The sequence below is a fragment of the Melopsittacus undulatus genome, chromosome 13 (genome assembly GCF_012275295.1).
Source record: "Melopsittacus undulatus isolate bMelUnd1 chromosome 13, bMelUnd1.mat.Z, whole genome shotgun sequence".
NCBI lineage: Eukaryota > Metazoa > Chordata > Aves > Psittaciformes > Psittaculidae > Melopsittacus > Melopsittacus undulatus.
The window spans coordinates 860,045-886,544 of record NC_047539.1 but is presented as its reverse complement, the minus strand read 5'-3'; the positions used below and the strand labels follow the sequence as shown (position 1 = coordinate 886,544).

At 48.7% G+C, this 26,500-nt stretch overlaps 3 protein-coding genes across 4 annotated transcripts; 2 read left to right on the top strand and 1 right to left on the bottom strand.

Moving 5' to 3' along the window:
* The first annotated feature begins 246 nt into the window (after window positions 1-246).
* POLR2J (RNA polymerase II subunit J) lies at window positions 247-3,215 on the top strand. The gene is given in 5 exon segments (XM_034068772.1): window positions 247-341; window positions 522-611; window positions 1,191-1,206; window positions 1,208-1,366; window positions 2,714-3,215. Coding segments are annotated over 5 exon segments (354 nt in total). The 5' UTR covers window positions 247-288; the 3' UTR covers window positions 2,750-3,215.
* LRWD1 (leucine rich repeats and WD repeat domain containing 1) lies at window positions 3,117-19,119 on the bottom strand. Of its 2 annotated transcripts, none has more exons than XM_034068769.1 (16): window positions 18,967-19,119; window positions 16,692-16,831; window positions 14,428-14,662; window positions 13,325-13,444; window positions 11,774-11,926; window positions 10,912-11,055; window positions 9,949-10,287; window positions 9,207-9,333; window positions 8,864-8,973; window positions 8,213-8,420; window positions 6,651-6,723; window positions 6,416-6,556; window positions 5,665-5,762; window positions 5,042-5,203; window positions 4,247-4,377; window positions 3,117-3,495 (listed from the first exon to the last, which is right to left on the bottom strand). In XM_034068769.1, the coding sequence occupies exons 2-16, from the start codon at window positions 16,769-16,771 to the stop codon at window positions 3,355-3,357; spliced, it is 2,262 nt and encodes a 753-aa protein (XP_033924660.1). In that variant the 5' UTR covers window positions 16,772-16,831; window positions 18,967-19,119; the 3' UTR covers window positions 3,117-3,354. The 2 variants fall into 2 exon arrangements, with proteins under 2 accessions (XP_033924660.1, XP_033924661.1); XM_034068770.1 differs by having other exon boundaries at window positions 14,428-14,548.
* ALKBH4 (alkB homolog 4, lysine demethylase) lies at window positions 18,961-21,092 on the top strand. Its single transcript, XM_034068771.1, has 3 exons — window positions 18,961-19,136; window positions 19,669-19,866; window positions 20,302-21,092. Exons 1-3 carry the CDS (start codon window positions 19,035-19,037, stop codon window positions 20,941-20,943), a joined length of 942 nt encoding a protein of 313 aa, XP_033924662.1. The 5' UTR covers window positions 18,961-19,034; the 3' UTR covers window positions 20,944-21,092.
* The last annotated feature ends 5,408 nt before the right edge of the window (window positions 21,093-26,500 follow it).

Here is a 26,500-nt window from a genome sequence, read left to right as displayed (position 1 = left end):
GCGATGACATCGATGCCATTGTTGGTGACACCAGTGCCAAGTGATGACATCAATGCCAAGTGCCGACATCCCCATTGCCCCTTCTAACGCCACCTCTGCTGCCTCTCCCACTCCTTACGTCATCGCTGACGTCATAGCTGATGTCATCGTGATGTCATCCCCCCCCGTTCACCATCATCACACGTCGGGTCTGTGGGAGGAGCCAGCACCGACTCCTCCCACCCGCTTGGGGGCGCTGCCGCCGCCGCCTCGGCCGGAAGAGGCGGACTTAACGGCGGCGGCGCCGCCATGAACGCACCTCCGGCCTTCGAGTCCTTCCTCCTGTTCGAGGGCGAGAAGAAGTGAGCGGTGGATGGGAACGGCTTTAACCGGGGCAGCGGCATCGCTTGGGGCTGTGGTGCCGGGGGAGGCAGCGCTTGGGCCGCGGGGAACGGGGGGGGAGGCCCGGGCCTCCCCCCCCGGCCCCCGCGGCCTTGTAGGCCCGGTCCGTGAGGTGTTTATGATCCCTGTGTATCCCATAGGATCTCCATCAACAAGGACACCAAGGTGCCCAACGCCTGCTTGTTCACCATCAACAAGGAGGACCACACGCTGGGGAACATCATTAAGTCGTGAGTAAATTGGGGGGGAAAAGGGTTTTTTTTGGGGGGCATAAATGGATGTGTAACCACTGGTTTTCAGTGGTGTTTGAATGGAAAATGAGGGTTTTAATGGTGTTTTAATAGAAAATGAGCTTTTTTCTGTGATTTTTTTAATGGAAAAATAATCTTCTGATATAAAATGGTATTTTCAATTATCTATTGATATAAAATGATATTTTCAATGAGCTTTTGGTACAAGGGGATCTTTTTCAATGATCTTTTGATAGAAACGATCATTTTTTTAATGATATTTTGATAGAAAATGATCATTTTTTATCATCTTTTAATGGAAAATGATAGTCTCAATATAAAATGATCTTTTTCAATGATCTTTGAATAGAAAATGATATTTTTCAATGATCTTTCAAAACAAAATGATCTTTTCAATGATCTTTTGATATAAACTAATACTTTTTTTATACTTTGATATATAATGATCATTTTGTTATGATCCTTTTAATAGAAAATGAACTTTTTCAATGATCTTCTCATACAAAAAGCACTTATATTCGTGCTGTGAGGTTCTTCATTGCTGCTCTCCCATTCTAGGCAGTTACTGAAGGACCCCCCAAGTGTTGTTTGCAGGGTACAAGGTCCCGCATCCCCTGGAACACAAGATCATCATCCGTGTCCAGACCACCCCTGACTACAGCCCGCAGGAGGCATTCACCAATGCCATCACGGATCTGATCAGTGAGCTCTCCCTCCTGGAGGAGAGGTTCAGGGTACGTTGGTTTCCTTTGAGCTTCTTGCAGTTGAGAGTGAAGCAACAGGAGGGGTACTGTGGTAGTTTAACAGCTTCATCATGGCCGTGCAGCACCACAAGGCAAAGGGCTGGGTCCTGCACTTGGGCTGCAGCAATTGCCCCATGCAGTGCTACAGGCAGGGGAAGAGTGGCTGGAAGCTGCTCATGGGAAAGGAGCTGGGAGTGCTGATTGATGGAGCTGAGCATGAGCAGCCATTAGCATCCTGGCCTGGATCAGCACCAGTGTGTCAGCAGGACCAGGGTGGGGATTGTGCCCCTGCACTGGGCACTGGTGATGGCACACCTCGAATCCTGTCTTCAGCTCACTGCAAGAGAGACATTGAGGTGCTGGAGTGGGGCCAGAGAAGGGCAATGGAGCTGGTGCAGAGCCTGGAGCACAGGAGAGATGGGGAATGGCTGAGGGCCCTGGGGGGTTCAGATGGAGAAGAGAAGGCTCAGGGGGGACCTGATCCCTCCCTACAAGTGCCTAACAGGAGGATGGAGCCAGGAGGGGCTGGGCTCTGCTCCCAAGGAACAAGGGATGGGACAAGAGGAAACGGCCTCAAGCTGCACCAGGGCAGGTTTAGATGGAGCTGAGGACCAATTCCTGCCCCACAGGGTGCTCAGGCATTGGAACAGGCTGCCCAGGGCAGGGCTGCAGGCACCGGCCCTGCAAGGGTTCTCACAGTGTGGAGACGAGGCCTCAGTGCCATGGGTTAGGGGTGGCCTTGGCAGTGATGGGAATGGTTGGACTGGATTTAAGATCATTTTTTGATGATCTTAAAGCTCTTTTCCAACCTGGTTGATTCTGTGATTATTTGGCTCCTGTCCTGGCTGTGCTTAAGGGTTGTTTGCACTTCTGACGAGCATTCAGTGAGTGCTCAGTAACGCCCTAGGTGCCCAGCATCAGGTTTCTCAGTCACCTTAATGTAGAAAACAATTTTCCATTCTTCCAAGTGTTTTCTGTGACAGTTTTAGGAAGTTTTGGACCAGTTCTCATTGCTTTGCTCCACTGTGCCTTTGTGTTTATTTAGCCCCTGATTTTTGAGACTTAATCTGCCCAAAAGGTAGTAAGACAAAACCAGGGAGGGTATGACTAGGATAATGTCTGTGTCATGTTCTCTGATGTGCTGGTACAAGGTCACAGTGCACCAAGTCTGTAAATATGGTGTGGTTTTGCCTGAAGTGCTGTTTCTCTGGAGGGGGTAGAGGTTTCCAGTGCTGGTTTGTGCTGGGGCTGTGTCTCACAGGAGACTGTTAGGAATGTGTAAAACTCCTCCAGCCCAGTAACAGTTCTTGTCTGAGTGTTTGTGTTTGTGTTTGACAGGTTGCCATTAAAGACAAACAGGAAGGAATCGAGTAAAATCACCCTGCTTAGAGCAAGCTCTGCTTCGGAGGCAGAACCATGTGGCTGTTTGTTAGATGACTCCTGGATTCAAACTCCCATTCATGGACAGTGTTTTCCCCCTTATCCCACGCAGGTTTAAGCAGCAATGCTGTTTTGAGTTTGGCTTTTTTTCTGTTATATTTTGCCAAGAGGAAACCTGTCATGTCTGAGCTGATGGATAAGGCATTAAAATGATTTCTACTTTCCCAATTGGAGCCTTAACACAAATATTTGTGCTGTTGGTGAGGCTGGTGTGAGTGTACTTCCCGAGGAGCCGCTGCTGTGTGACAGCAGTGGATGAACTCTCTGCTTTTCCTTTCCAAGAAGTCCAGGCACTGCCAGCCAGACTGGAGTTTTGTTTTATTAAGTGTCATTTCTATATAAAACAAATGCACCAATTGTGAGAAAACTTACAGTAAAAGAAACTGGATGTTTACAATGACGGGATGAGTTTAACAAACTCCTTGGTGTTTTGTCTCTTGCACATAACAGGGGGTCTAGAAAACGTGATGGTTACATGGGTAACAGTCACTAATACTGCACTAATTCAAAGCACGGGCATGGAACTGTGGGACAAGGAGCTATGACTTCTTCCAAATTGCTGTTATGTTCACACTAGTTAGGACGACAAGGTAAGTAAAACTGGGGTCTGAGACCACGTTGTTTACTAGGACTTCAGTCAGCTGCTCCCCGTTTGCTCGCAGCTCTGGCCACTGGAGAACCTAGGAGGAGAAGAGAGGTTGGATGGGGAAGGGCTGCTGGTGTTGTCTCTGAAGGGGGGAGGATGTTAAGTAGTGTTAATTCACAACTGGGTCTCTATGGAATCTGGTTCCCTGCCCACCCAGTGAGGCTCAATGGAAGGCTCTTGCCCTTTCTGAGGGAGGTGGTGCAGCTCCTCCAAAACACATAGACTTGGTCAGAAAGGAGAAAGAGCTGCCTCGGGCAATGCACTTGCAAAAAGCTTTTGGAACACTGTGTCACTCCCTACCTGCATCTAGTGCAGCTCTACACCAGGTTCTGATATGAGAGTATGTGGGATTGTCCTTTCAGATGCTCAGTCATTGCCCAAGACAGAACTAACCCTGAAGGCCAGGGATGTGTCCAGCAGGAAAAAGGTACATGAGCCCTTTCGTCCACCAGGAAGAACTTTCTGGTTTCCCTTTGGCTTCCATCCCCTCAACCCAGCAGGGAAGTGGTGTCTCCACAAGTGTATCATCGGGCTCTCCAGTGTAACCACCAGCTTTGAGAGGGCCCTTCAGCCAGGAACAGTTGCTTGCTCCTGCAGAATGCAGAGTTGCTTTACAGCTCCTAATTCCCGTCACAGCTGGGTTTGTGTGAGAGTTGAAAAATGGCCTTGGTCATGCACTAGAGATTACTTTTAATGGTGTGTGAGAGTTGGGTATAGACAACAGCAGGTATGTTCTGGTGTGAATCTGCTCCCTGCTGCACTGGGGCAGAAGAAGGGAGACCTACCTGTGCAGGAGCGATCTTCTTCTGCAAAGGGAAGCGCTTCCCCTTTGCAGAGCTCAGTGCCTTGGTGTAGCTTGAGAGGTTGTACATCCACACACTTCCCTTCTCATCGCCACAGAACACGTAGTCTTTTGCTGCAGGACCAAAAGAAGATGGGAAACAAGTCTGGAATTAAGGATCCGCTCTCCTGTAATGCAGAACTCAAGCCACTGCTGCAGGATCTCAAAGGAGGATGTGGTATTTCAGCATAACACAGCACAAATATGCTAATTGACCTTGCTCTGAAAGCTCATTTCACCTAAGGCTAAATCAGTTCTCTTGCTGTGGTAGAGAGAAGCTAGAGAGAAATACTAGGGGATTTCTTCTGGCCTTTTTCAGACCTTTTTTGGTCTATTCCCTATTAGTCTCAAAAGCCAGCAGCCCCTGGAGTGTCCTGCCCCTTCCTTGACATGTTAAAATGGCTTCGGCTACACTACAGGGCCAAGCCATCAGCTCTATGTGCTCTGAAGCCCTGTACAATGGAGACCATGCTGGTAATGTCACTGATCAATGCCTCGGTGGTTCCCCCTTGGATGGCAGATGGTAGAGCTGTAATTAGTTATTCCTGATGTTACTTATACACAGCTGGTGCTGCACAGTGCTGCAGCTGCATTACAAGTCAGGGCTCCTGGTAGCAGGGTGGAGACCAGGCTGATGGGGACTGAAACCCAGGTCCAGGCTTCCCCATGCCACTGGTCCAAGTCAGTCTCCACCCCTACAGCATCCCTGCCACAGTGAGTGAGGAAGAGCACTGCCTACCTGGGCAGGTGCTGAGTGTCAGGTAGGACATGTCTGTCGTGGACCACTCGAGCTCAGCCAGAATAACTGCAGCTATGGTTCGTTGGCATCCTTTCCCCTTCGTGTCAAAAGACCGACTCCAGCTCCATACGTATATGCATCCTGGTTTAGAGCTCTTGGAAACTAGGGAAGAAAGATGGGAGAGGCTGTGTCAGTGACATGGGAAACCTCAAGACAAAGGCTGGTTGCTGCGGAAGGTGGTTCATCCAGAAGGTGGCTTTAAGGTGTGGGACCTGGTATCAGCAGCACAGTTTCCACCTCTTTTACCTCGTTTCAGGATAACTGGAAGCTGCAGAGGGATTTTCAAGCCCACAATACATTCCTGAACTGCAGAACAAGCATTAGCTGTTCAGAAAGGCTCAGGCCATGCTTTTAAGCACTCGCAAACAAATATGCTGCCACCAGCCTTTCTCCCTTCCACTTTATCCTTACTTGGCCAAACATGGTTTGGGGATGTGGCCATCTCCATTTCTAGACCCACCCAGATATGCATTTGCACCTCTAAGAGGTAGCTGCACCCCATTCAGCCTGCCATGTGCTAAGGTGCCTGTTTTTCTGGATTGAGCTATTGTGTTTATACTCACCCACAACATCATCATTCAGAAAAGCCAAACCATCAACCCTGTGCGATGTTGTCATGCTTCCATCCTCATCAGGAAACTGGAACGTGGCTTCAAAAGGCCTGGAATAGAGGCAAGGGTGAAATGAGTCCTGGATGGGGAGCAGTGGACAGGCACTTAGTGATGGGATGTGTTAAGTCTCTTGCCAAACCCAGAGCAGTTCCCACTTGGAATTATGCCTTTGGCCACCTGGGTTAATTAATGCAGCCCTTTTGCTTAAGAGACTGCTGGTTTACTCCATCTGTTTGTGCAGACCTCAGGATTAGGGTATGACAGCAGGGCATGATTCCACTTGCTTTGCTGTTGTCATTTCTTTCTCTGCTCCCATAGAGTGCCCTTCCCTGGGCAACCTCCTGCACCAGCAACAGGGTTGGCCTTGTGGGAGACTGGAACTAGAGCCAAGACTTCATGCTCTGTTGCACTGCATCAAGCCCCACACCCTTCAGTTTTAGGGTATTACATTACAGTCCTGCCAGTCTTCCTGCAACCCTTGTAGACTGGAGCAGTGATGGATGCTCAGGGTTGCTAGCTTTGAACACTCCCCTTTAGCATTATGCTAGTATTTTTTCTTGCCTCTATGGGAAGGGATGTTTTAAATTGGGTTGGTCATGCTGCTTTTCTTGCTCAGGCCTCCTCAGCCAGAAATAAAGCCTTGGCTAGAACAAGCTCTTTTTGATAAGGAAAGCAAATATATGCCGCAACTTTGGGATCTCACCTGGCTTTTTGTTCCTTAGCCAGTTTTATATTCCAGGCAAAACAGCCACCTTCACAGCCAGCCAGCAGGTACTGATCCGGGCAGGTGGGGACAAGGGCAATCCGTAAGGGAATAGAGAGCACTTCCAGCACCAGCAGCTGGCTAAAAAGAAAGAAGAAAAGAGAGCAAACAGTTACGTGGGGCTGTGATAGTTACAGGCTCCTGGGCTGCCCACGTCTGGTTTTTGAACCTTTACCTTGCTTTGAAATTGTAGTCAGAGTCTGGAATCCCAATATCCCAGAGTGCAATTCGCTTGTCATAGGATGCAGCTGTGGGACACAGAAGAGAAGCAGGTAGTGACACCGCTGCTCATCTGGCTCTTCTCGTGCTAGCTGGCAATTCTACCCGTGTCACAGGCTGTAACACACTAAGCCTGGGGCACCAGAATGCTCCTTAAGACACAGCAGCAGTCACTGAGGCTCCTGGCTCAACACCACGTCACAGACACTGTCAAACAGCATGGTCAGTACTTTGCATTCTTATCCTGTGCTCTAAGAGGAGCAGATAAAAGAAAGTTTGTTTCCTGGTGTCCATTTCTAAGTTGTGGCTTCATAAGGTCATTAATGAGCCCCTTTCAGCTCATGTTTCTGGGGCTGTAGGGGAATCTAAGCCCTAACTTCCCCTCTCAGGCAGACACCACTTCATCCCATGCATCCATGGCTTACTGTGGTCACATCCACAGTAGCTCCCATGGGGAAACTTAGGCATTGACATAAAGTGAAAGACCCTTCATGTCTTTGTCACCAAGCTGATATACTGCTAGCAGAAACAATCCTAACAGGTTACACAGAGTAATCTGCATCCTGATCAGATGGCAGCCCTCAAACAACTACCCAGGGTAGTGTCCCATCCCTAGACGGGCATGCAAAGACTCTCACTTCATTACTATGAATGTTTCTATGCAATGTAACAAGCTGTCCACTCCATTGTATGGATGTGCTATCCACCTCCTTATCCTCCTAGGCTTCTGCTTTTTGCACTCTCAAGCTTCTTCTTGGAATTATCCACTACAGCTACCTGTGTTTCAGAAAAATCCCACTGTTAATGGTTCATGTAACACTCTAACCACTCCAGGATGTGAGTAATTGTAGGCCAGAGGAACAATGTGCTGTGGGGTGCAGTTTGAATGGCTCTAACAAATCACTTTACAGGCCTGACAATGCAGCTGCAACCTGTAGTACAATGCTTTGTGTCCTACCAGTCCATAACTTCAGCCTCTGTGGGCCCTACTGTGGCAAAGCTCTCTTCTGCATCAGGCTAAATAGTGTAGAAGAAAAGAGGTCTGACAAGGTACACAACTGTCATTCATCCAAAAGCACTTACCTAAGTGCATAATTTTGCTCATTGGAAAAAATGAACCCTAACAGCCCATTGTACACTGCTTGCCCCTGTTGCTGTGCTGCTGAGAGCCCTGACCACCCTCTGCCTGGCCCCCAGCAGCCTGCCCTGGCTCTCATTCTTCTTACTCATCCTTGTGGAACGGGGCCACTGCTGGGCTTGTTCGTGACGGCCACCCTGAGAGAGAAACAGGAGCTGCTGCACCTCAGCTACAGGGCTAGGCTCTGTGGCTGAAACAGTCTGTACCTTCTGTAAACTACTGTCATATGAGACTAACAATATCCCCTCCATAATGTCTGGCCATGCTTCTTCTATATGTGTGCAGTCCCTGCTTGCATTGCTGACAGTTCCCCTTGTTAAGGACGCCCACCCTTTCCTACATTAGGTACTAAAACTAAAGATATTCTTATCCAAACTTACTGAAGAGGTGAGTTTCTCGAGTTGGGCTGAAGCAGAGAGTAGCAATGGGCTTTTTATGTGCCTTTATCTCTCCGTAGCAGAAGTCAGCTGCCACATGGATCAGTTTGACAATCCCTCTCCTCCCAGCAGCAGCCAAGATATTATGAGATTTCTTCCTACTGTCGCTGATGACCATTGTAAGGGTTGTCCATGCAACACTGAAAAACTCCTAGGAGAGAAAGAAACCATGAGCAGAGGGAAAGATCAGAGCCAGGAGGGAAGCTGTCAGCTCAGAGATAAGACAACCATCTGAGAGCTATCGAGGTGAAATGACACCACTATTTGAGGTGGGGCACTGAAGCTCAAAGCCACCCTCAGAAGAACACAAACTATTGAAACAGGATGTTTAATCCTCTGTGCTGTCAAGCAGTCTTAGCACGTATGCCTGCGTGAGGAGGAAAGAGGCAGACTAATCTTCTAAGCTAACAGAAAACCACCCAAAACAAACAGGGCTAAAAGGATAAGCAATTCAGTACCTACCTTCCTCCTTTTAAGACCTGCTAGAAACCCTTGCAGAACTCTTTGTAACGTACATTATGTATACATGTATGTAATTCTAACAAATGATGCTATTTCCAGTCAATGCTTACTCTCCTCCCACTTGTAACGTACCTCTGCAGCCACCTTATACTTCTTCAGCACTGTCCCCGTCTCACAATCAATCAGACACACAGATTCCCCTCCGCATGTTGCCACAGTTCTGGAGGAGTTCACAACAGGATCTGAAAGATGGAAAGAATAGGTGAGAAGTTCCCAGGTTCACAGATAACACCTTGAAGACTGCCTGGTGCTCTCCAGTCTCCTGTTTTCAAAGTCAAAGAAGAAGTATGTAAGCAAGTCTCTTCCTGACAATGGAGACTACAGCTTGAAGGAGCAGGGGTCTAATGCATGGAGTCCGCTGGGATTCCAGAGCCGGGTGGTTCTGGGAATCCTGCAAACCTCTGTAAGAGCTCACCTTTCCTGGCTCCAGAGTCTAGCAATGGCTCGAAGACACAGGACCAGAGCTGCGTTTTAAAATCCTCACGGCTGTTGCCTTTACTGTGACACTGAAGAAAATGCAATGGCTCTGCACTGACATCCTCCTACAATAAACCATCCACATTTAGAAAATTCATTCCCCTGACAGTGCTTTGCCTGTGTCTGCCTGGACAGAACCCTCCACTGAGCACAGCAACCTGAGTTAAACTGAAGGATCTGGTCAGCCCTTCTCTGCTACAGAGAACAGGAGAGACTGAGGTGCCACCAATGCTCCAGGCTCCTAAACCAGGAGGCAACTGTTTAGAAAAGATGTGCTCAGCAATGAACCCCATTTCCTGATGCAGAGAAATGTGAAAAAACCTCTATATCCCCACTGCCCTGAGCTGAGGGGGAAACACCTTTCCCCATGCAGCCATCACTTTGACCTGAGAGCAAGTCATGGCAGTCCCGTTTCTAGAAACAGGCTTTCAGTGCACCACCTCAGAGCGCTGGTCCATCCATCCATCCCCTGCAGGGGATTCACTGTGTCCAGGGGGAGCCTTCCCTGATGCCTCTGAGAGATTTAAAACAACAAAAGAGCAAAACCAAACCCGTAACTCACAATACATCTGGCCAGTTATGAGCTCCGAACTGTGCAGAGCTCTGACGAGATCTGAATGCAGCTCCTCCCCCTAAACCAAGAGGCCACAAGCCAGTCCTAGGGAAGCTGATGAACATACCTTGCCCTTGGAGTTCTTCACTGGGGTCAAGGTAACAACTCCATTGTCCTGCTCCTGGCTTTTCTGTTCCTCTGTCAGCTGGCTGGATCTTCTGTTGCTTTGCCCCTTGGGCAACTGCTCTCCGTTCTTGGATGTCTCTTCAGCTTCCTGCTCAGGGGTCACCTCTTTGGCTGGCTGGTTCGATGTTCTTGGTTTCTCAGGAGCTGGCTCATCCTGCACATGACTGGACTTCCTGGGATTAACTACAGCCTCCTTCTCAGTGGTCACCTGGGGCTTGGACTTCTTGCGAGAGCGTGTTTTTGAGCAATTTCTTTTCCTCTTTCTGGCTGTTACTGTGACCTATAAGGCATGTTGTCAATTTGTGCAGAAGGTTTCTGGCTTCCCCAAGATGTGCAGATGATTCATAAGTCAGAGATATTAATTATTCAACTGTAAGTACCCTCCTATGGTTACAGACTGGGTTCCAAGAATCAGAAAGCCAAGAGCTGCAGAGTTCCTAGAGGCAGAAGCTAATGAAAACATCACTTTTCCCTTGTCCCAGCTACTTGTGATTGGAAAGCAATGTGGAAAAACCAAATCTGGCCCATGGACCCAGTGGGTTCAGTCTGCAGCCATTTGAAAGAAGGTGAGCACCAACAGTGTGGCCATGTTATCAGCCCAGTTCTCTAATTAAATATACCCCTTCCTCAAAGGAGAGGTGCAGTCAATAGGACTATACTCATGCAATGTTTTGGGTATCCTATGAGAATGGAAGCTTTCCCCTCTTGGAGAGCAACTCAACCTTCACATTGCTGGGAAAGGTTCAATCTGGCTATAAAGAACAAGCTTCAGTTGTTGAATAACAGGCTGGAGCCTGAGGCTACCCCTACAGTTACCAAAAGGTCATAAATGTGAACTGACAAGTGCTACTGAATTCACAGGAAATAAAAGGACATTGTTAATTGAACTGGAAAAATCACCTACCTGACCCTTGTCCTCTGCATCTTCCCTGGGGCTTTCATTGCTTTCTTCTTCCTCATTCTCATCCATCTTTTCCTCTGGTTCGGGATCCGAGTTTAACTCCAGACCCAGTGAGTATGCCAGAAACTCTTCTGCAATCATTTTCACCTTAGAAACAAACACATGGCTGTGTAAAAAAACCCCAATGAAAAGGCACACAGCAACAATCAGACAAACAGTGTCATGAGAGCTGCTTTGCCGAGTTCTTGATATCTGCTTTCCCTACTCTACATGAATCTACAAGTGTTGGAGGAGCCGACAGCCTGGCAGGCTAAGTCCTTTGCTGATATTACATGACCCAAGAACTTCACTTTGTCATGGACATCCAGGGTGCACATTTGTGAGAACAAGAGTACAGCAATGAAACAAGACAAAGGGGAGATGGAAGCCTCAGTTGTATGTATGCACATACAACCCAAACAGATGTTACAACTAGATGGTATCTTTCCCCACTGGGAGTAACTACAGATCTGTTATTACCTTTTCTCCTTTCATACAGCTTCCGTCAAGGCTAAAGGATGCCATTAGAGTTATTTGCAAGTAATTAAGTACTAAGGAACTGCAGTCTCATTAATTAAGTACAAGTATCATTATTGCTTATGAATAAAAGCACAGTGTTTAATGACAGTCATTGCAGCTCTGGTGCACGTTCATACCTAATGCTTCTGTAACTGCTTAACAAAGAAAACCAGGAAACGTGACCTCCCACATCTGCAAGAGCCCTGATACCCAAATCCATACAGCATTTTAATCAAATCCATTCAGGATCAGCCTGCAGAGTCCTTGCCTGAAGGACAGGAGGGCAAGTGAGTGACATGTCACCTACCCGCCAGCGGGTGAACTCACTGAGTGAGCTGGGCCCACATACTACGTTGGTTTGGACTGACTTCAGGAACTTCTTCTTGATGGACTTCACTTGCTCAGCTGTGTGTTTCTCAGGAAGTTGGTCACGGAAGAACTTTTCCCAGTGAGCAGTAACCTGAGCAGAAAGACTGAGTTTAGTCACCAGAACACTATAGAAAACCAGAGCAGAAGAGCACAGGAGCACTTGTAAAAGCATTGAAGAAGCTGTCAACGCTGAGGCTCTGCTAGCTATGTGACAGCACTGCTTCCGTTGATTTTATAGTGTTCAAACCACAGCTCCAGCTAAAAAGAAACCCAATTCCTCTGAACCAAGCTTGTGAGTGTGGGTAAGCAGAGAGCAGACCCAGAGCAATCTGATTTCATGCCTCTGGATCCATAGCAAAAGGTCTTAAGCATTCTTACACCATGCCCTACTAACAGGGAGTACCTGACAGGTAACTAATGTATTATAACAGGCACAAGATAATGGGGATGGTTGACTTTTCTTGTAGTTCAAGTGCGTGCATGAGCAGCACTGGCCACGTCATTCCCATTTATAAAGATACCTTGGCTCCAAAAGATTTCTGAACTATGAGCACAGTCACTCAGATGTCACTTATCAGCACAGTTTCCCACTGAGAGTTTCTGGTGGGTAGTACCCCATTCATAAGCATTTGGACCTAACAGACACAGCAGCAAGAAATGGGGAACCAGGAACAGAGCAATACCAACAGGCAAAAGTATCTGGGGCACAGATATCAGCACAAAATGAACAGCACAGGGAGCATTTGGTGTCTCATTAACCAGCCAACCATGCCCAGTTGCCTGGAGGATAAGAGGCTGAGCAGCCCTCACCCAGATCCTTCGAGATACAAGGTATTACACAGGTAACATGGAGCACAATAAGCTATTCCTGTTTGGTATTTAATCTCTACACAGAAGGAACTAACAAGATCAACTAACAAGAAATCAAATGGTAAGAGCAGTACTGCACAAAAAAAAGCCCCAAACCTTTTCATCCTACAACAACAATTTTGCTGAGGATCACAACATGATCTATGGGGACAACCTGTCAGGAGCTAAACTGTGCATGTAAATGAGCAAAAAAACAATTCCAGACATGCACAGATGAAGAAGAAAGAACAAATCCTTGTTCCTGATGTATGCTGGAAAAAAAAAAAACAGATTATTTTGAGCTTGATTTTATGCTCCCCATTCCTGGGGCCAGGACAATAACACAGGTTAGATGGGGAGGTGCATACAGCTGTTATGTCAGCACCAGGCTTCTCCCATTTCTGAATGATGATCTGAATTACCTAAAAACTAAAGGCTCAGACACAGACCCTGTTGGCCCTGCTCCTGTGGTTTAAACTGAAGGCAGAAGTTGGCTATACAGAACAGGTAGAGCAAATGCAAGCAGTGTCCAGAGAAAGCAGCAATTCCTAGGCTGTTCACACTGTGAGCTGTGTTCAGAGCATGCCAAAACACAGCACTTAGTTACTGTGTTTAGAGATTAAGAACTATCACATCTTACCTTGCTGGTGAGCTTGCGACTATTGACGTGCCTCACATGTTTTGCCAGTTTGGTGATATCTTTGCCATTGAGTAGCCGAAGGTTTTGCAAAAGAAACATTACTTTATAGTCATCGTTGAGCTAGAAAGAGAAGGCACCAATGCTGCTGTTACACGGTACTTACTTTAGCTTTCGTCCTTTATTAAAATAAAGACAAGGATAAGAAGAATATATTTAGGCAGGAGAAGCTATTTCATAAGATCACCTCAGTGTTTCTGACTTGAATATAGCCTTTTAGTTGTAAACGAACGTTCTCCCACGAGCTGGAATCTCAAACTGCAAACAAAAGACCTGCCTCACGCTTCTGCAGTACTACCATCCAACGCAAGGTGGTGGCGGTGTAACCTGGCTCATCTGCTCCAGCCTGGGTGCAATGCAGGGTATCCTGTTTGCATCCTTCCACGCTAAGCAAGCATCTAAGACAGATGCCTACAGCAAAGGCACCAGCAGGGCTTCTTTGGGTCATGTGTGTTGTAGGTCAGACCAGTTCGCCAATCCAGTTTACCCAGCCACACATACACTTCTCTGGGCATGCAACAGCAAACAAGCATCCGGGGCTGGTGGCTGATACCAGTTTAAAGCACAAAGAAAACTACAGTTTTGAATGCTTTAAGCTGTACAGTCAGCAGAGCCTCTTGGGATACATCAGAAAACCTAAACTAGGCTAATCACCAAGTTTAACTCTGCAGCAGAGGATCACGTCTGCTCTTCCAGAGCACAAGGGGCACCAAAACTAACATCTAAGAAGGAGGTTTCTATAGAGTCATTACTATATTTCACACAGGAGCATAAGATATCCTGCCAGATAAGGTACCTAAGACAGGACTGTAACCTGGAGAATCAGGAGTTCAAGATAACCAGATTCTAATATCCGAGTGGTTTTGGTCACTTCTGCAGATTGGGAAACAATAGCACAGACTAATGAAGTAGTTCAAAAAGACTGGTTGCCTTCTCAGATGCCCTAACACTTGCTGCCTAAGAACACTATACAAGAACTGGGTGTAACTGCTGTTCCTTTCTCCTCTGTTTGAGGCTTAGCTTTGTAAGGAGGGGAAGTAACTCACGGTCAAGTACACGTTGTTCTCGTAGGTCAGCTCCTCCAGCAGAGGGAACTGTTTCAGGGCAGTTACATCTTCCAGTTTGTTGTTGTTGCAGTTTAGGACACGCAGATCGGGCAGGGTTAGACTGTTGGGAAATTTGTCCAGTAAATTATCAGAGAGATCTAGTTTCTGCAGATGCCTCAGCCGAGAAAACAAGCGCGGGTCTAAGTCTCCAGTCTTCAACTGCAACTTGGACAGGCTGAAACCAGAAGAGAACATGAACTATCTGCACCTCTCAGTCCAGCACAACTCACTGGGTAAATGTGATCAAACCTGCTTCTGCTCCACTTCAGGCGCAGATACATGGAAAAGATTCTGCATCTGAGCTAACAGCCTCCATCAAAGACTCAAGTCTACCAATGTATTGCAGTACAACTAACCTGCTATCCAGATAAAGCTCTGATGGGTAACAGAGCTGCTGTGAGCAGAGAATCACTGGGAAAGTTCTTGATCATAGATAAAATTACTAAACCTCTCAGAATTTTGGTATTTTATTCCTTTGCAACATCAATTCAGCAGAACTGTGGCAATACAAGACCCTCACTACAGCATCCGTCCACCCTGCCCACAGAATGTGTAGTTTCATCATTACACTCATTCTTTAGAAACCACCATCTCACAACTGGTATAAGTAACACAACACTGTGGTGATTCCAAAAGCTATTCCTGTCCTCCCTCTGACTTCATGCTGACACTCACACAGACTGGATCCAATTGGGTCAGTTTGCTGATTTGGCTTAGCACCTTTCATCCCTGCATTAGAAGCTAAGATCAGGCCAAGTGCAGAGTAGGTCCCCAGATCATTTGGCTGGTTTCAAAGAAACTAACTTCACAAAAAGAAAAAGGAGAATTTCCCATTTCCTTTCTTTCTTCTAATTCATTCCTGAAGTGAATTTTGCTGTAAAAACTTCCAATGGCAAATATGGAAATCTACCTATCAAAATCCCAAGGCTGCCACCAAAACAGAAGCATTTTGTCCTGAGAGAGAAAGTGGTACAATATTTGTGAGGGGGAAAAGATACCCCTTCTCTGTAAGAAAGTGAGAAGTGCACATTATAAGAAAGGTCATTTAGATGTGATCATTTAGTTGAGCTCCAAAGTGAGCCTCTAACCTCTCATGAGGACACAAGTCTGAGTTCCATTAATAAAGAGAATCTCCATCTCTAATGATTAGCAATAAAATGCCTTCTAAACATAAATGAAGTGTGGGTAAATGAGGTGAATAAAATCAGGAAGCAAAACCACTTCTCCTTCACTTGCCATCTCAGAAGCCTCACCAGCCAAAGCAGGTAAGAAAGGCTGAAGAGGATTCAGCTGGCTGCAAAGCTGAGTGCGACAACGGCATCCTTTTGGGGAGAAACTCAACACAGCGTTCCCCAAATGGCCCTTCAAATATATCCCTTCAAAACCATGGTACGAGGCTGTGTGGAAAAAGCCGTGCTCTGGAAATTTGCTGCTTTGCACGTCTCAAGATCACTTTGTTACCCAGATCACTGCAGCCTACACTCTTCAGAGAGACTCAGAGGTTCTCTCTAAAAGTGATTATTTCAGCACAAGGCAAACCAAAATAAGTAACTTTAAAGAAAGTTACATGAAACCCCAAACTCTTACATCAGTGACAAAAACACCGAAGGCACCAGCCAGAAACCAGCTGAGTCACTCGGATTGACCCGTTTTGGAAAAGCAAAATTCCACTGTATTAAACATTTGGAAAGACACATATTTCCAATGACCTCTGTTAAGGATCTGAGCAACAAAACTGGTTTTAGTGGTTTCTAAGTGTGTCAGAGTTTACTTATTCTCCCTCTCTGCTATGTCTGAGGTACTAACATAACTGGATTTAGAGGAGATGGAAAAGGATGGAGGGAGAGGAAAAGGGAGGGCAACTAAAGCCAGGAATCTTTTTAAATCCCTCTAAAATCCAGGTCAGAAGAAATTCTCTTACTCACAGTAAGCAGTTGCCAGCAAAGACAAGTGTTTTGGGAACAGGGAATCTATCTTAGGGTTGGAAATCGGGATCTGGCTTTAAGGAGTTTTACAGAAGTGGTACCCTCTCTAGTGCCAGTGAATGCACTAGTGCTCACTGATCCTGCACTGACAATGCCATCTCCTGCTCTGTGCTTTGTAACTGTCTCTCTTCCCTGCAAATGCTTATGGGAAGAAAGACAAAACAAGGATTGGCCAGGCTGGATTCAGCTGGAATTTTCCATGGGCCTGCCTGCACTTACTTCAGCGTCTCAATCTTTCGGAGCCTCGTGGATCTTGGAACTGCTCTTTCCAACAGAAGTTCTGTAGTAATTTTGGACATCTTTAATCTCCACCCTGCTGCTGGAATCAGTCAGCTGTAGGATCTCTTCTTGTCCCCTTCCTGGTAAAACAAACAGGAATGAGAGGAAGTCCTTTCAACTGGCTCCAAAAGGGGAAAAAGAAGCAACTTAGGAGGTTAGCTACTGGTTTCACTGCCGTGTTTGAAGTCTCCTGTTTGACCTGGTTGAAATGGACATAGCAGAGATTGTTGTTACACTGGGCACATGCTCCCAACAACAACAATCCCTCCCTTGGCTATGAAATTGCTGCAGATGAAAGCTGTCCATGGGGTGATGGCACTGGGAACTAGGACAGTATCCCTGTTACCGGTTTGGACCTCTCCTGAGCAACAGGGCTCTGCTCCAAGAGCTCCAACAGGCTTTCAAATAAACAGCAACAGTAAGAGTAAATACACCTGTTGTGAAGGAATTCCTCCCAAGGAAACAGTGCACTCCCTGGCCTGACAATATGGACAGGCTCTTCCCTAAATCCCCTAAAACCCTGGGAAACTGAATTAATTTTCAGGAACGTAAATACCCACCCATCACTAACATCATCTCCTCACCAACAAAACCCACCCCAACAGCACTGTGGAGGCTATTGGTAAACTGATGGTTTTGTGCATCACTGTGGCCAGGACAGGACACATGGACTCGCTGATATTGAGACTAACAACATAGATAGAGCCAAAGGAGCTTCATGGAATTACTGATTTGTGGCTTACTGCTCTTTCTGACACAGATTCCAAGAGAAGGGAAGACAGAAGAGCTCCAAGGCCAGGCTTGCTACTGTCTTTCTGAGTTAGTCTCACCGCTGCCTAAATGCCACTGCAGTAGATGGTGGGGAACAGGCAGGACACTAAGGCTTGACTTCAGCCTCACAACATGCCTACAGCACCCGGACTGCTGGCTTTGATGAGCAATGGGGCACTGCTTTGTTAACACCTGTAAGCAAGAGCAATCCCTCATGTATGGGATGTTTTATACCAGCATTGATGGCACTGAGCCTGAAAAACGCTGTTGAGGATTTGATCCTTCAAGCAACAGAGCTGTCACTGAAAGGCAACCCACAGGATCAGGCCTTCACCTGCTGAACCTAATAAACCCACTTAAGCTCTAGTATGACAGTGGATGTCCCCATCACCCTCTTCTGCCCACACTGACACCTCAGCTACCAGTGTCACCCGTGGCACCAGGAGAGTTGTGGGGAACACCACAACATAACACACCCCATAGAACCATTATAGAGCAGTTTGGATTGGAAGGCACCTTAAGATCATCCAGTTCCGACCCCCTGCTATGGACAGGGATGCCTCACACTAGAGCAGGTTGCTCCAAGGCTCTGACCAACCAGGCCTTGAGCACTGCCAGGGATGGGGCAGCCACAGCTGCTCTGGGCACCCTGTGCCAGCGCCTCAGCACCCTCACAGGGAACAGCTTGTTCCTTATCTCCAACCTGAACTTGGCCTGTTTCAGTTTGAACCCATCACCCCTTGTCCTATCCCTACTATGAAGGGGATATCCCCGTATCTCTAATGAAGAATCCCTCCCAAGCATCCCTATAGCCCCCTTCAGACACTGGCAGCTGCTCTGAGGTCTCCATCAGCTTCTCTTCTCCAGGCTCAACAGCCCCAGAGGCCATCAGCCCGGGTGACACCAGACAGCACCTTCAGTTACCGCGGGGCCTAACGAACCCATCACCCAGCGCAGCCTTGAACCAGCAGCACCTCAGCCCGGTGTCCATCCAGCGGGGATGAACACGAGCTCCGTGTCAGCTACCGGCCATGGCCGGAGCTCTGCCCCGGGGGAGCCGGTGCCACGGGCGCTGCACACCACACCGCCATGCTGGGATGGATGGCACGGGATGGCGGTGCCAGCCTCGCACCCCCCGCGGCTGTGCGGCGGCCCCGGAGCACCGGAGCCGTGCAGGGCCGCAAGGCCCCGGCCAACCCGAGCGCGGAGGCCGCGGTGGAGGGACCGGCGGCCCTCGGGTACCACAGCGGGGGCTGCTGCCGGACTACAACTCCCAGCAGGCCCCGCGGCGCGGCCGGGCCCGGCACTGCCGCTCGGTGCCGAGGGGGCTGCTGGGACAGCGAGTCCGCGCCCACCCCCGCGTCCACCCCCGGGCTCACCGGACCGGCCGGGCGGGCGTGCGGCCTGCGCCCAGCCCGGCGGCCCCGCGGCCCCCCCCGCTCACCTTGGGCCGGGCCGGGCTCCGGCCGTGAGGGAGGGGAACCGGGGTCCCTGCGGGGCTCAGCCGGGCGGATGGAGGCGGCGGGCGGAAGAGCAGGGCCCGGCTGCGGCTGCAAGGGGATCCGCTCCTGCCTGCTCTGCGAGGGGCCCGCGCAGGCCGCTCCGCCCCCACAGGTACCGGGGAGGGGGCGGCGGGGCGGGGCCTGCGGCGGGGGGCGGGGCCGGGCCACGAGCGTGCTCCCCCCCCCCCCCCCCGCTACCATGGTAGGGCCCGGGTCTGCCCCCCCCAAGGGCACCAGGAGGGGCTGGGGGCAAAGCCTGCATCGGTGTAAGGGGCAGGAACACATCCCTGGCAGTGTCCATGGGCAGGCTGCACACAGGGGCTTGGAGCAGCTGCTCCAGTGGAAGGGGTCCCTGGGTGCCATGGTTTAGTGTGAGGTGTCCTTGTCCATGGCAGAGGGATCGGAACTGGATGAGCTTTAAGGTCCTTCCCAACCCAAAGTGTGCCATGGTTCAAGCTGCGGTGATGCTGCAGCTGTATAAGAAGCAGGGATGAGTTGTTCCCCAAAGCAGCTGTAATGTTTTCCACGTCTACAAGGATCCTGTACCATTTATATAGAGGTTGCAAGGGGTAAATCAGAGAAATACCGTATGGCAAGAAGTTCCCCCCCCCCATGGCTTTTATTCTGTGTTGTTATTCCCATAGGGAGAAGACAATTTCACTTACTGTCCACAGACAGGCCTAGCTAAAGGAAACGAGCACTCGGAATTCGCTGGTTGGGCATTCCCATTTCCAGGGGTGCTCCTCATGGAGGAGTTCATCAGTGAAGATGAAGAATCTGAGATGGTTGAACTGATGGATCGGGATGACTGGAAACTGTCACAGTCCGGCCGGAAGAAACAGGTCTGCACAGTTGATCTTAGGTCCCTCTGGGAAGGGAAAGGTATTTACAGCTGAACCCCCAAAGCCTTAGATGTTTTGTTAAAGGTTTTCCTTCAAAAGCAAACATTACTTGTCATTAAAGCCTATTTATGGCAAAAATACGTGATAGTTACAAAAACAGCATTTTTATGTGTGTTCAGGCATTAAAGTTCACACATTCTCCAAGCCAAAGAAGTGGGTGGCTTGGTTTGATTTTGCAGGTGGGAAATCTAATTCCAAAGGGATTAGTGCAGCTTCACTGAGTCCTTTTGCAACCCAGTGACCAGGTCACTGGAAGAGATGGGAACAGGACTGAAAAGGTTGACCGTGAGTCCCATAGGGATCACAGCCTCTCCAAAAAGACTTGTCCTACATTTTTCCTTAACAGTAGCTTTCCCCCCTCCTCTTTTCCAACAGGACTACGGTCCCAAAGTGAACTTCAAGAAGCAAAGGCTGAAGGCTGGCAGCTTTACCGGCTTGCCAAGCTTTAGCAAGAAGATCGTGGCACAAATGGAGGCCTGCTCTGTGCTGGGTGGTTTCTTACCCGTTGAGCAATGTAACCTGGACTACATGCCAGAGAGAGGTTCTGCCATCGACCCCCACTTTGACGACTGGTGGCTTTGGGGAGAGCGCCTGGTGAGCTTAAACCTGCTCTCAGAAACGGTGCTATCCATGTCTTGTGATTCAGAGGACAGCATCCCGTTAATTCCCACTTCCAGCAAAGCAAACGGGGAATTAAATCCCCCTGGATCTTTCCCACAGACACCACATTGCCAGAACCCAGGCGAAGAGGGACCCGACTGTGCCTTATCCCCATGGCTGGTTCCAAGCCGGGAGGTGACTGTTGCCGTGCCCTTGCCGCGGCGGTGCCTGGTGGTGCTCTATGGCGAGGCGCGGTACCGCTGGAAACACGCCATCCACCGCAGGCACATCCAGCGCCGCCGCATCTGCGTCACGTTCCGGGAGCTGTCCGAGGAATTCCGTGCAGGGGGAAAGCACGAGGAACTGGGTAAAGAACTGCTTGGGATAGCTCTTTCCTTTCAAGGCAGGCCGGTGTGAGCAGCGAGGAGCAGCCGGAGCTGCCTTTTGTTAGGGAAGAGGGAAGATAAGCTGTACAAGGGGTTATTCCCAAGGTGTGTGTACAAAGATATGCTCAAATGAGCTTACTTTTGTTGATAAGAAGCAGAAATAAAGAGTGTGCAAGAAAAGCGCGAGCTGCTTGTTTCTCCCAAGTCTGACCTGGGCATCAGGAGGAAGTCAGACAGGAGCTGTTGTATTCACTGGCTGTATTGTAACCGAGCGCAAAAAGCAAAGAGCCACCACTTAAATACTTCAATGTAACAAAGGAAGAAACTTAGAATCTTTAAACTGAGCCCAGTATCAAACAGCACAGACTGAGCCCACACCCTGTGGCAGGTTTTAACCTTTCCTGCCCCATAGCTGATGCTGTCACATTGCTTTTAGCACTGCACCGTGCCGTGGGGACACAACTACCTCCTAACCCACTTCGGGTAGATCCTTTGGAGATCCACTCTCCAGGGAGGGAGGGTAAGCATCTCTCACAGCTAGACCTGGGAACTAATTAAAGTAATTATCCTTTGCTGAAGATTCATGCTTTATAGAGGGAGGGTTAATCATAAATACTGTGTATGACCCAGTATCTTTTGGGACCATAGAGCAGCATTTGCAGAGGGCTGATGCTGACTCTTCTGCAGCTTGGATGTTGTTCAGAGCACAGACCTGCACAGACTGTGTTATTCTCTGACCATCTCTCATCCCTGAACCCTGCTGTCAGCTCTCAGTAGCAAGAGCCTGATTTTGGGAATAAGCTGGGCAACAGACTGCAGCACTGGCGGCTCTCATCCTTTTCCTGGCACCTCCAGCAGTCAGGTTTGAATCATGCCTTGTACCTAGGACCCAAGAAGTCATTTGCAATAGAAGCTCATTTGAGGCCATCTGTCTGCTCTGTGCAAACTCCTGTGCTCTTGAAAATGAAGTTGTGCCATGGAAGAAGTGTGATCCTTTAATAAACACTGTTGTGTGATCAGAACCATTCGGTGCAGTCACACCTACAGCAGTAAAACACTTCACAGGGCCGCCTGGTTTCAGCTGGTAAAGAAAGGGGATGCATTTTTACATTGGTATCTGTGTCCTTAGCACAGCACTGAGGTTTTACTGTATAGCAATGTACTGCTGACAGTGCCAGGAGGGAGCTCCTCACCCAACAAAACCATTACTAAGGATCAATTGGGTGATTCAGGATATATTTTATCAGTTGAAGCTAACAGATACAACCACAGTCCTTTTGGGCTGCAATGAACCAGTTGCAGTTAAACCCAGTATTTAAACATGGTGGACACCAGCTAGGCAGTAATTCCAACAGGGACCCATGCCCACAATCCCAGATCCCAAACCTCCATCCAGACCAGCTACCTACGTGCTCCTGCAACCACTTCAGCAGTCCCAGCATGGCCTCTCCAACAGAAATCCATCACACAGCCAGCCAACACATGACAGGCAGGCCACGCTTGCTCACAGCAACCTTTATCCCAGGGATTTCTCCTGTGCTGCAGCCTCTCCAGCTCACTCCCAAAAGCAGAGCATTGTGCTCACACAGTTCCTAACCTTCTTCCAGCAGGCTGGTGTCCACAGGGCTCAGAAGCCATAGGGAGTGTGGTATCTCCAGGCCAGCACCTGGAGCTGCTGCCAGAGCAGAGGACCTTCAGCCACATAGGAGGACAATCAGCAGAGGACATTCAGCCTGCTGGAGCTCAGCACAACACCACATGGCAGGATGAAACCCAGGGCAGGCTTTTAGAGCCGAACCAAGCATTGAGCTCAAGTCCTGAGCCGCTCCATCAGCCTGCTCTGTGCTCAAACACCAGCAATCAAGTAATTCCCATTAATGTTTGGCCCTTATTTCCAAAGCTCCCTTTTAGATTTACATTGTGCTCTCAGCCTGTTAAAGTACTTCCTGTGCATGTACCCACTGTTTCATTCTCTCTGCAGTGAAAGCAGATGATGATTCTGATGAATCAGAGTGCCACAATAAGAAGATACACAATATTGGTTCATGCTGTGCTCTGCATTTGTTAGCTGAACTTTTCCACCTCAAACAAACAATAGAGGAAGCTGCTGTTCCTGACAGGGTATTCCAGCTCTTCCGAGTCGATATCTTACATCTGAAAACATGAAAATAGCTAAACACTGAATTGAAACCTGAGGGCTTTGTCCAAATGTCTCTGAAGTCCAAAACCTGATCTAGTCACTACACAGGCATTGCTGTGCCTACCTTTTGGCATTCTTCACCTGTTAAACAGCATCTTGGGTATCATTTTACATCAAAATACAGTTACACACCTTCCATCTTTAGAATCATAGAATGGTTTGGGTTGGAAAGGGCCTTAAGATCATCCAGTTCCAACCCCTGCCATGGGCAGGGACACCTCACACTAAACCATGGCACCCAAGGCTCTGTCCAACCTGGCCTTGAACACTGCCAGGGATGGAGCATTCACAACCTCCCTGGGCAACCCATTCCAGTGCCTCAGCACCCTCACAGGAAAGAATTTCTTCCTTATATGTCTTAGCTCTTAATTTTGATGAGTATTTTGGCTACTATTGTCCATGTAAGACAAGCTGCAATGATCTTCATGTTATACAAATTCCTACTACAGCTGTTACCTCTTTAACCAAGATTAGCACTTGTAAAACGCACACCAAGAGCTAGGCCCTCACTAAAAGGAAGCACCACCTAAGTGTTATCTACTTGTGTATGTTAAAAGCAGAAGAACTGTATCTGAGCAAGCTCTTGTGAAACAAAGGCAAATCCCAGGATAACCCATAGAGGATGCTGGAGGACTTGAGCTGCCTTTCAAGAAAAAGCAGCCTGAAATCAGCCAGAAGCATAAAACTTCACAGGTTTATCCAGTTTCTCTCTCATAGCTGGGCAACGGCTGAGATCCAGGTTGTTCTACATTAAGGGCTGCTCATGCAGAGATAAAACAAGAAGAGGCAAAGCAAAAATGGAGGTTTTCTTTTTCTCCTAGCACTTGTCACAATCCTGGGCAGGAGCCAAGCTCCTGGTCACACACACAGGGACTCATGGAACGCTTTCCAGATTCAGGCAGTCGGTAGTTACTGGAATAGCCTGGCTTGAAATTGGGTGCAGAGGAGACCACCTGGGAGAAGGTAACCAGGAAACAACCACACAGCCCAGTTGTGCTGGGATCTGGGTCTGAGGTTACAGCTTGGAGGGGGGTTATTGAGGAAGCTGTCTTAGAAGCAGATGCAACAAGGTTTAGCAGATAACAAAGCTGCAGCAGGGGAACTCGAAGGCCTTTTGTTTGTTTTGAGGCAGGGAAAGAAGAAAAAGGACTTTACGAAATCCCATGTAAAACCAGGGAAAGAGGAGGATGTGAAGTGCAAGCACCCAGTCCCACAGCCCACCAGTGCCGAGCTGGGACTCCCAGTGCTGGAGAAGGGAAGGATGCTTGCCCTGCAGCTGCACAGCTGTCTATGAACACTGGCACATCTCTGAGTGCTGACTGCAGAGCACGCTCCATCCACGGCTCTTGCTCAGGATCGCTTTCATCCGTCACATGGGTCAGCCCCAATCCAACATCTAAACCATCCCCCTGAGTGTCACCCAGGCACAGAAACAACGGAGCCAGGCCTGCCCCAGGGCAAGGTTAAAAATAGGGAGCTGCAGAGGAAGATCTGCCTCTAAGCACAGCAGAGGTATTGCTCCAGCTCCCACGCTTGCCTGCTCCCTACTCCTGCTAATGAGGGAAGGGAGAGATAGGAGTTACCTCCTCCAGCAAGATAAGTGCCCAGGAGCCCAAGCAAAACCATCCCCCTGCTCTCAACAGCTCCTTCTCTGATTTAGGGCAGGGGCCCTCCAGTGCTGGAGCCTGCACAGGCATTTTTCTGATGGGCAAAAGCTACCTACAAGAGGTCTGAAGGAGGACTGAGGACAGAGGCTGTCCCTGCAGTGAGCCTCACTGCAGACACGGCCCAAACAAAGCAGAGTCCCAGCCCAAGAGAGATGAGAATTAGGGCAACAGCATGCCTGGGCCCAAGGCTGGTACAGCAAGCTAACACATGCCTCAGGGATGATCACTGATGCATGTCCCCAGCCCTTGGGAGAAGCATCTCTGTGCAGGCATTGCAGGAACAGAGCCACCCAAAACCTGGGACATGCCAGGAATGACAGAGAGGTGATGGCACAGGATAAATGTGGCCAAGCACCAGCAGGCAAACCTGGATGTGACCCAGCACACTGCCAGCCCTGGTGGTGTGGAAAGGCAGGCATCTCCATGCGTGACTGATGGGAATCCTGCTGACAGCACGAAGGCAGCAGCAGCAGCAAGGAGGATTTTCTGGCACTGCAGCACAGAAACACCCACCTGGACAAGTGCAGTGTCTGTAGGGGGAAGAGAGGCAGGAGCAAGAAAAGTAAATGCTGCTGTTGGGAAAGGGGAGGAGGTAGAGCACAGAGGTGATGGGTAACCTAGAGAGATCCCACACACCAGAGAGCAAGAACAGTCCCGGGGGCTTCTCACGGAAGGGGGAACTTGGTGCCCAGGGAGACACAAGAAACAAACCAGGAAGCAAAAATGGGATAGCACATGATTATTCTGTTTAAGTGTGCTTGCCCTTGGGACACCATCTCAAACCATACCTCAGAATCCCTGCTGGAGTAAGTGATCCCTCTCCAGTCACAGACGAGGTGCCTTGAGCCTGATCTTGAATCCAATCCCAGCAAAGCCTCACCAAGTTATTCTGGGAAATCAAAGCACAGTTTTGGCTGCATTTCTCCATTTGCTGAAATTTATTATATTAGCAAAGAATCAAATGAACAACTTGGCTGTTTCAAATGAGCTGCATTGCTGCCGCAGGACTGCATGCACACTGTGAAACCTTCCCTCACCGGCCTCCTGGGCTCCACAGCAAACAGAGCCCGATTATGACTGATGGCAAAGGAGAGTGCAAAAGTACAGATGAAAGATTCATCCTGTCTGGCCTGGCTCTGGCCTCGCAACAGAAATTGTGTTGGTGGAAGAGCCTATTGGCAGAAAACTCAGTTCTGGGTTTTGTTGTATAAACCTTTAGTTTTTATTATGGTAAAAAGAAGAGGGAGAGGGGCAGGCTCCTGGGGGATGGCAGGAATTCCATGACCACCCACTTCCCGGAGCAGGCTCCTCAGGTTTTTGCGTATGCACATAAGTACAGAGTAGGCATTCGGCACACAAAGACCATCTTCTTTGCTGCACATCAGCCAATATGGTACATGCCAACTGCGGCAAGAACAACAGATGAAAGCCAACAGACACAGTGCTAAGCAACTTGTTCAGCAATGCTCCAATTCCCATGTAAACAAGAGAGAGCAGAGTTGGGTTCCCAAGGCCCTCGCCAGAGGGGGATATAGGGATAGTCTCACCCTGCTGCACTGGGATTTGAGTGTACTCTCCCCGTTTTGGGAAGCTGATGTAATATGCTGTCATTAGACTTCTCAAATCCCAGTGGAATAAAGGAGTGGGGTTAAATAGAACACTACAAACACCCTTAATGATTTCACGAACGTGTAAGGCCTAGGAGGCTCTGAAACTGCAGC

Bases quoted from the DNA above. Each gene is read 5' to 3' on its own strand.
- LRWD1 (XM_034068769.1), bottom strand. From the start codon at position 16,771: ATGTCCAAAATTACTACAGAACTTCTGTTGGAAAGAGCAGTTCCAAGA. The intron at 8,421-8,863 runs GTACGTTACAAG...TTTCTCTCCTAG, and splicing joins AGTATAAGGTGGCTGCAGAG to GAGTTTTTCAGTGTTGCATG. The intron at 4,378-5,041 runs GTAGGCAGTGCT...TTGGTCCTGCAG, and splicing joins GACACTCAGCACCTGCCCAG to CAAAAGACTACGTGTTCTGT.
- ALKBH4 (XM_034068771.1), top strand. From the start codon at position 19,035: ATGGAGGCGGCGGGCGGAAGAGCAGGGCCCGGCTGCGGCTGCAAGGGG. The intron at 19,137-19,668 runs GTACCGGGGAGG...TTATTCCCATAG, and splicing joins AGGCCGCTCCGCCCCCACAG to GGAGAAGACAATTTCACTTA. The intron at 19,867-20,301 runs GTCTGCACAGTT...CTTTTCCAACAG, and splicing joins AGTCCGGCCGGAAGAAACAG to GACTACGGTCCCAAAGTGAA.